This window comes from Corvus brachyrhynchos, unplaced genomic scaffold (genome assembly GCF_000691975.1).
Source record: "Corvus brachyrhynchos isolate BGI_N302 unplaced genomic scaffold, ASM69197v1 scaffold61, whole genome shotgun sequence".
NCBI classification, from domain to species: domain Eukaryota; kingdom Metazoa; phylum Chordata; class Aves; order Passeriformes; family Corvidae; genus Corvus; species Corvus brachyrhynchos.
Genome location: NW_008236478.1, coordinates 415,503 through 424,625, shown reverse-complemented (window position 1 = coordinate 424,625; position 9,123 = coordinate 415,503). Strand labels below are relative to the sequence as shown.

General features: G+C 40.8%; 1 protein-coding gene across 1 annotated transcript; it reads left to right on the top strand.

Annotated features, from left to right (window-relative positions):
- The first annotated feature begins 6 nt into the window (after positions 1-6).
- FUT11 (fucosyltransferase 11) lies at positions 7-7,321 on the top strand. The gene is made up of 3 exons (XM_008643709.2): positions 7-418; positions 1,706-2,331; positions 6,054-7,321. Exons 1-3 carry the CDS (start codon positions 161-163, stop codon positions 6,199-6,201), a joined length of 1,032 nt encoding a protein of 343 aa, XP_008641931.1. The 5' UTR covers positions 7-160; the 3' UTR covers positions 6,202-7,321.
- Positions 7,322-9,123: the final 1,802 nt, after the last annotated feature.

Genomic DNA, 9,123 nt, shown 5'->3' with positions numbered 1-9,123 from the left:
CTGCGGGCCGGCCTCCTGCCGCGTCCCCCGGGGCCGGCGGGTGGCCCGGCACCGCCGCACGAAGGCGCTCATCTTCTACGGCACCGACTTCAGGGCGTACGAGGCACCGCTGCCCCGCCTGCCCCACCAGACCTGGGCGCTCTTCCACGAGGAGTCCCCCATGAACAACTACGTGCTCTCGCATTCGCCCGGCATCCGGCTCTTCAACTACACGGCCACCTTCCGCCGGGAGTCCGACTACCCGCTCACGCTGCAGTGGCTGCCTGGCACCGGCTACCTGCGGGCCCCGGCCGTGGCCCTGGCCGAGAAGGACGCGTGGCGGCGGAAGGGCTACGGCCCGGTGCTGTACATGCAGTCCCACTGCGATGTGCCCTCGGACAGGGACCGCTACGTGCGGGAGCTCATGAAGTACATCCAGGTAGGTGGGCCGAGTCCAGGGGGAAGCTGTGGCGTAGTGCTGCTGTCGGAGCTGGGAACACCCGGCTGCCCCCCTCTACGGCCTCGTTTTAATGGGGTTTGTTTGTCCTTGTTTTTAGCCAAGACACGAATCATAACGGGATGCATGCTGACTACAAGCTGGACAGAAAAACTAGTTGTATTCCTTCCCAAAGCGTGATCTAGACTACACCGCATGTCAGTAGGTAGGCCTGATGCAGATGTTAGTTACGGAGTTGGCCAGACTCGGGACCAGTCACAAGCTGGGCAAAGCCTGAATGAGCTCAGTCTCGTGCAAGAAGGTGCTGAAATCTCTGGACTTTGAAGTTAGCATACAGGAAGGCTGTCCATTTACAAGCCTCACTCCTATTTGAAAGTACAGGAGTGCAGTTAAAAGGCAGGTTGCTCCGTTTTGAGAATCTGCTCCTTACCTGTGCTGTGGTAGGACCGTATTGTTTCTGTGATGCCTTGTACTGCCATGGTACAGCTGATGGTGAGTAGCTTCATAAAGTAAAATAGTGTAGTTTTTTCCAAGCAGGAAAAAAGCATACTGCATTTTTTTCTCTTAAAAAGCTTGAAGGATATTAGATTGATTTTTTTAAAAAAACCTGGTTTTAGACTTGCCAGAAACATGTTTTTCTAGTGGTTTCTATTATTTCTATTGGTCATGATTCAGTTATTATGCAAGGTTATCATGTACTGAGTAGTGAAGCAAAGACAAAAGAATTTTTTAAAATGACTGTTCTGTTAAAGTACGATGCAGGTTCCAGTTTAAGCATATTGTCTCGCATTTTTAGACAGTATTCTTTTAGCTCCGTGCAGCAGTTTTTCTCAGTCTAACAAATGGAAAAATTTTGTAAGCCTGCTGAGATTGGCTGGAACTACGTCTAATAACTGTTTGGAAGAGCACTGAGTCTCTGTTAAGTAGAAAGGGGATGTTTAAACTGACACAGAGAATGCTGTTCCTTACTTGTCTGTTTCTGATTTATCCGGTAGTAAATACATTTTTGGGTGGCATCTGTGTGCTCCCCTCACCCCTCAGTCTGTAGTGTGGCTAATGTTGCTTCTGAAACAGCACTTGGTTTCCTCTAAAGCTGGGAGAACTGGAACTCTAGGAATAATCACAAGGGAAAAAACTTTGAGTGAAAGTGAAGCTCAATTAAGGTAGCTACGAACTGATCCAAGTTAGGAATTTTACAAGAACTGCTAGGTCTGAAAACAAGTTCCAGGGGAACAGATCACTTTGTAAAGATGCTGTTTGTTATTTTAGGTTGACTCCTATGGGAAATGCCTGCATAACCGTGAGCTTCCCAGTGAGCGACTGAGAGACACTTCTACAGCCACTACAGAAGATTCTGAATTCATGACTTTTATTGCCAGGTACAAGTTTCATCTGGCCTTGGAGAATGCCATATGTGACGACTACATGACAGAGAAGCTGTGGCGTCCCATGCACTTGGGTGCTGTCCCAGTGTACCGGGGCTCCCCAGCTGTGCGAGACTGGATGCCAAACAACCTCTCCATCATTCTTATAGATGACTTTGACAGCCCCCAAGAGCTGGCAAAGTATCTTGATTTCCTGGACAAGAATGGAGAGGAATATTTGAAGTATCTAGAGTACAAAAACGTTGATGGAATCAAAAACCAATTCTTGCTAGAGAGTTTGGAGAAGCGGGAGTGGGGTGTGAATGACATGACTCTGCCCAATTACCTGAATGGCTTTGAGTGTTTCATCTGTGACAAGGAGAACACGCGGGTCAAAGAGGAGCAGGAACACAAAAAGTCTCGTGGGAAAATTCCAGCTCCCAGACCTCAAATAGCTCAGTTCAAGCATATGGGATGTCCTGTGCCAACCCCTGGGTTTGGAAGTGTTGAAGACCTCTCTGAGGGAGACAGGTAATGTGCCAATACTATGCTTTTTGAAGGAAAAAAGCTTCAAATAACAGGAGCTGTAGGTTTAATAATGCTTTGTACTTAAAGGAGCTCTTGTTCCATCTCCAGTTACATTATGTATTATGTCTTGTGGGTGGTGTAGGAGTTCTACTAATACTGAACTGAGTACTCAACTGAGGCTGACCAAGAGGCTTGGACAGTGGTGGTAGCAGTTGAAAGAGGAGTTCAAGACACTCACTGTATTCTGTTAAAATGCTCTGTGACCTCAGGCAATGTGGTTGTCCTCTCTCTATCTTAGCCTTTTTGCTTGGGGGAGGGTTGTTTTTCAGTACAGTGATGGTAAAGCACTTGGCAGCCCTGAGGCAAAAGCAGCTCTATACCTCCTCACAAAGTACTGCGTTAAGAATGGGGTTGCCAATGTTCAGTGCAGGCCTGGTTGACTCCTGTAGACTTCAGAGCAGAAATTAGGCTCACACAGAATACAAGACTTAATGCTGTTTCGTGTGACAAAACTCTGGCCAGTGTTCAAGGATGCCAGCCCGCTTATTAAGGAGAGGGACTGTGCAGGACAGAGAATAGACTGAGTAGCTTCTTATCCCTTGTTTTCTGTTGGTTGACTGATTTACTGGAGGTTTTTTATAGTAATGCCTTGTCTCAGTAGCAAAATGGTTTTTTTTCCTTGTAGTGTGCTACACAGCAGCCTACTCTGTAGAAGTATTCCTACTTTTCCATAGGTTTTCTCTTGTGTGAGCATCAGGTGGCAGTAGAGAAGTACCTGTGAAGGCACACACGGAGTGGCTGCCAGTGCCACTTGCAGGCTCAGGTGTTTCCATCATTCTTCTCAGGGGTCATCAGCAGGGAGGTTTGAACAGCTGGTCCATAATTCAAGCTACAGTTTCATCCTATGGAAGTTTCCATGTCTCACTGTTATGCTCCCCATTTGCAGTCATGAGATGTGTCTGGAAAAACTGTTCCAGGGAAGCTTTTATATTCACTGCTATTGACTTTATAAAGATATGTGCCCGTAGCTTCCAAGGCATGATCATGGGCATCTCCTGTGAAATACAGTGGTTTCTATCTGATAAGCTTCTAAGCTTTAACCATTTTTATTTGCAAAATGGAACATGATTACTTAAAATTCTAAGTAGTGTGACAATAGCATAAAATTGCCATCAAAGCATTAGCTAAACATGCCCATATTTTGTCTGAGTTTGACAGAAATGTTATTTAACAGTGTGATCAATTTAGATGATTGCCTACTGAGCTAGTCAATGGAGTGTTTTGTTACTTTAGAAAACATTATTGTGGAAAAATGACACCAGATCTAGTGGGGATACATGTGATAGACTATATGCAACATGCAAGGTCTGCCTACAAACACACACTGTGACTTGTAGTTCTGGAGCCTTCTGAACTCAGAGGACAACAGAGGAGTTTATTTTAGAGCACGTACCCAATTACAGAAAGGTTACACTACGCATTTGCATGCTCTGTAACCCTGACTCCCAGATGTAATTTGTTTATAGGGTTGGTAGCTGTGCTGAATTGACGAAATGCTGCAGCAATCAGAATGTCTCTCTGTGCAGTGCTTTCAGCTGTATGTGCGGAGATGTGGTTTCTAAATCCTCACTTGCATTTGGACTGCTGGGTTTCACACCCAAGTGAGCTTAAGGAAAAAGGCTGTAGAACAAGCAGTTGTCGGTGTCAGATTATGGTCAGTCACTACAATCTGTTGAATTCTTAGCTGCTTTGTACAGAAAATAGTGAGTTGTAGTGCTGCTGCTGAGTATAATATCTGTTTAGGAGAAACCAGAATCTCTAGTTATTCTCAAACTCCCATCGTTGTAAGAGAAATGTTTGGTTTGTTTCATTGATAAGGGTTCATTTTCCAAAAGTAGGATGTTTGAGAATGTAACTATAAGAACACTATGTGACAATTTCTTTCCAGTTACTATAAATTTTTATCTGTGGTTTTTATCTGTGTGTGCCTTTGATAAAGGAATTGTGAAACCATCACGGTTTTGCTAGTTCCATTTTATGTTGATGTCACAGTTTAGTTTTGATGAGAAAAAACATTAACAGTGTATCAGATTTTCCAAGTGTACACTGTAGGATGGCCCTTGCAGTAGAATCCCATTATCATCCAGCATTATGGATAGATCTGTATCTCGTGGTAATAACGTTTCAGGTGTCTGTAGTTGGTAGTTTCTGGTGATTTGTACACTCCTGTTCATCCTGGGATACGGATATTTCCCAATTTACAGAATTAGAGTGAAATTATTTTCTTGAAAGAAGAACAGCAGCAATTTAAAATTACTTTCAATAAAGTCTTCACTTGGATATTGGAATTCCTTTCAGTGTTGTTTCTGTAGAGTTCATCTGGAAAATGTTTTCTTTTCTTCTGTTCCCTGCTGCCACTTAGTCTTAGATCTGGTACTTCATGCAAGTAGACTCATTTTCCAAACATGTGCCCTTATTCAGTGCTGTGAAAAGCAAGTAACTCATGTTGGCAGTCCTTGAACAAAGGTTAATGAATTTAACTGGTCGGCAATGTGATCTCACAGTGCATCCAAGTGGTGCATTTTACAAAGGAACCTTTTGGCAGATATTTATTTTTTAAAGCAGAAGTAAGCCTCCGTCTATGATCCTTCACATTGGAATCTGTGTTAAAAGCTTTGTTTTGAGATCTGTGTTGGTGTGCTCTGCAGAAATGAACCATCACAGGTGATGCTGTTGACCACAGAAGCTGATGGTATCGTGTACAAGCTGTTTGCCACTCCACAAGGACAGCCACTGGGATGTGTTGTGCATTTCTTTCAGCCTTCCTGGAGTGGTGGGCAAGATCTGCTTCTGGGCAGTGCAGTCACACAGGATTCAGTGTATGGTGTACAGAGGGAAGGCAGGAACCACTGTACTTATTTCTCTGATTTGGAGGGAGAAGCAGCAAAAAATTCTGTATATAAGCTAACAAGTATTGGGTAATTCATGTGCATATATTATAAAGAGCAACATATTTGGTCCTTTTCTCCCAAATCTGTGTTTTGTTTCTGGGTAGCAGAAATAATGGAGAAGAGAGAAATAATTGGCATACCTTGATATGACACAAGTGAGAGAAATAGTCCCTGTGATCATGAACTGGAAGAGAATTGCTGAAATTTGCAGTGATACAGTCTGTACTATGAAAAGTTTGAGACTCTATGCACTGAAGAAGAGACAGCCCATACTCAAACACGTAGTCTGGAGATAAAGAATAGAATCTGTGTTGAGGAATGTAATGATGTTTGTCATGTGTAATCTGAGTTTGTAATTCTTAAAATGGATTATCTGAAAAAAAATTTGATTTTTAGGCTGTTATATGCATACTGGCCAGGGAAAGCTACTCTCAAAATAATACAATGACTGTGTGATAGATTTTATTTTAATAAAAGTTTTTATTCTCTACAATTAGTAATTTAGTCTCTGTAGTTAACATTACAGTATATGCTGATATTTCTAGAATGTTATAAAGCTAACAGTGAACTTACATTTGCTGTAGAGAATATTCAAAGCAAGTTTCTTTAAATGACTTGGAGCACAGTAGCACAGTAACAACATACTTTGTTATGACCATCTCTGGGCCTATTTTCCTCTTAAGGGAAAGAAAAATATAGTTTCAGTACTATTACAGCTACAGACTAATTTGTTTTTTTTTTAATTGTTTGTGATGGTGTCTTTTTTTGTTTCAGTTGGAAAGAAATGTGGCTACAGGATTATTGGCAAAGTCTTGATCAGGGTGAGGCCCTCACTGCTATGATTCATCGCAATGAGTCTCATCAGGGAAGATTTTGGGACTATATGCATGAGATTTTTCTCAAGAGGACAAGGCAACACTGACCCATCTTTGTAAGAGCTTGATTTGAAAATTGCATTGAAAGTTGAGACTGTGAATTCTTACCTCACTTCAAATGTTTGCCTTGAAAAAAACAAAACCAAAAAACCTCTCACAGAGACAATCTTTCCTGGTGCATGAATTGAGTAAGTTTCTGTTATGATTGGATTTCAGCAGTGGAAATGTTAGCAACTGCTTTGAGTTTCAGCTCTGTGGTGTGAAGCCGCTCCTGACTTGCAGGTGTCAACATGTGGGGGCAAAAGAGGAATTTACTCTCCTTTTGCATTTGCTATACTTATATTGTGTCTTACATGACTTCAGGTTTTTGCTCAAGTGCCCTAAGTTATTTCAGGGATTTTTTAAGTCTTCAAAATACTGGCTTTTAAAGTATTTAATCAGTCACATATTCTCTTCATTACTTTTAGCTGCTATTAACAAATGGCTTTTCCAGTGAAGGAATTCAAAATACACATCTGTGAAGAGCAGTTGTGCCTTATGAAATTGCTGCAATAAAGTCTCTTCTCTCCAAGTAACATGCCTCAGATATTCCTCCTTTTCAAGGTAACTGAATATGTATGAGCAGGTCACTTTACTCTCTGCCTAATTTTCCTCTTTTGCTGACTTAGCAGATGATATGTACAATGGGATGGGAAAACAAATTATTTAAGTTGCAACTTTCAATGAAGTATTTCACACCAGAAAGTGTATTACCTGGTATTGTGTAGAGCAAAATAAAATTTGTATGCTTTGGTTCTTTTAAGTTTCCATCAAATCTGAAATCTGCAATCTTGACTTATTGTTATCTCCTTAATGCTAGCAATTCAGAGGCCTTGGATATTTTCCTTTTGAGTATGTGCAGCTTTCTGCAAAGACAAATACATTTTAACAATGGTGCCTTTCCAGTGGTCTCTGCAGTTTGGATGAAAGTCTTGAAGTCTTTGTATGCTGAAATGGGTGATCGGAACCAGGTGCACTGAGATCATTTTGTATGTCTGCCAAATCTTAACACATTGTGATCCTGGTCTGTGACCAGAGTTCCTAAGTGACAACATGTGGATAGATCTTCCTTGCTGTGTAGCCTGTATTGCTTACAGGTATAAATAAACTCCACTGGTCCCTGCCATAGTGGGTGTCTTTCTGAAATAATTGTTCTTGCAGTGGAGGGAAACTAGTTTAAAAGCACAGGCAAATATTAGTGTCACAGGTTTAAAAGCACAGGCAAATATGGCCACATTGCAGTGATGTCTCTAATGGTATAAAGCTATTTTCTTTCTCCATTTCCCCTCCTCCTTCAGAAGTTAACTACTGACTAAAGAGCCAGAGTTTATCTGTGCTTAAGACAGATTGTTGGTAATGAAAGTCTGCAGTCTGTTGGGTAATTTGACTTTGTAAGGCAGTTTATGCTTTGCTATGGGAAGTCTGATGTCTGTCAGTAAAAGTTAGGAACAGCAGTGAATCTACATTCTCTCCCTAATTAAGTCACTGTCTATGGCTCAGTGCTGCATGGATCATTTAATATCTTTTTCTTTCCCCTCAAATTCCCCTTCATAACATTACAGATATGGTATTATAGGTATAATACCAGTGTAGGTAACGACCATCTCAATGTTTGCCTCTCAGGTGACATAAAAATATTGCCATGTTAAAATCAGGGCACCGTGACAGTGAAGACTTCAGACCCATGACTATCACTGGATTTTTATAAATGTAGAAAATGCATACACTGTACATTGTTCTCACCTAATTATTTTTAGGAGAAAAATGTTTTTTAATCTCTCTTCTCTAATAATAGTAACAAGTGGTTCTTCAGCTAAAATGCATTTATCAGTTTAAGTTCCTTTTTTTCCAGTTATTCAGGAGACATGAGTACCTAAGAGAATATATCTTGAGTTCATTGTTAAAGCGGATTACTCAAACCAGATTAAAATTACAGATACGTATATTCAGGATTGAAGAGGCCGCCATGTGCTTGAGAAGTAAATTAAGATAAAGCAAAGTAAGGATGCTTTAGTTCTGAATATTCACTTCTGCTAAACAAGTTAATGATATTTAAGTAAATTGTTTTAATTAATGCCTTCAGTTACTTCATTTCATGTTTCTCTATAGAAAATAATTCAGTCTTCTTTAACTGCATTCTCTTAATTAGCTATATCTCAAAACATTTTCTTATTCAAGTGTTTGGTGGAATAGCCAGGAGGAGAAATTGTGATCTTGCTTTTTGTACTAAACATTAAAAATAAGAACCAGGTATTAGCACATGCTGCTTTTACTATTTTATCCTGTAATTTAAGTAGATTTTCCAGAAGTGCAGCATTTATAATAATTTCCAGGTCTTTATTATAATTTATCTGCTGTTGCCAAAATTAGACATGCTACATTTAATGTATTGCCCTTACAGGAGTAACAGGAGGAAGTACCAATAGAAGTATGTGCATCAGCACCTGATGAGTGATGTCCAAAGCCCCATTTTGTCTTCCTGCTCAGCAACATGAGCATGTTTCTCAACTAACAATAGCACTGACGATATGGTGGTACAAGCTGAAGAGTAGCTAGCAAAGTAGGTAAAAACTTCTTCCTTGGGGCCCTTATTGTTCATTTGCTAATTCACAGCTGAGTATTCCTTCACCACTATATACTTTCTGTACTCAGTATATTACGATCAAGAGCCAACAAGGTTACTTTGTTAGTCCTGCAGGGCTTGTTTGTTGCTTTGCTCTGTGTCTGTACTACAGAAGGCTGTTGCTTTGAGCTTGATGACTGTTGCAAAGCACAGGAGTATTTCTGATCGTCACCTATCTTCTTAACGTGGGTATGAAAGGAGTACAGATCTGAAAGTAACTTTTTTACGGTTATTCTATGGGTTTTGTCTGTTTTTCAAAGTACAACTTTCAGTTTGTAGTTCAGTCACAAGTCATTTCATAGCTTTC

Coding starts and splice junctions, on each gene's coding strand:
- FUT11 (XM_008643709.2), top strand. CDS start 161: ATGAACAACTACGTGCTCTCGCATTCGCCCGGCATCCGGCTCTTCAAC. Junction 419..1,705: donor AGCTCATGAAGTACATCCAG/GTAGGTGGGCCG, acceptor TTGTTATTTTAG/GTTGACTCCTATGGGAAATG. Junction 2,332..6,053: donor GACCTCTCTGAGGGAGACAG/GTAATGTGCCAA, acceptor TTTTTGTTTCAG/TTGGAAAGAAATGTGGCTAC.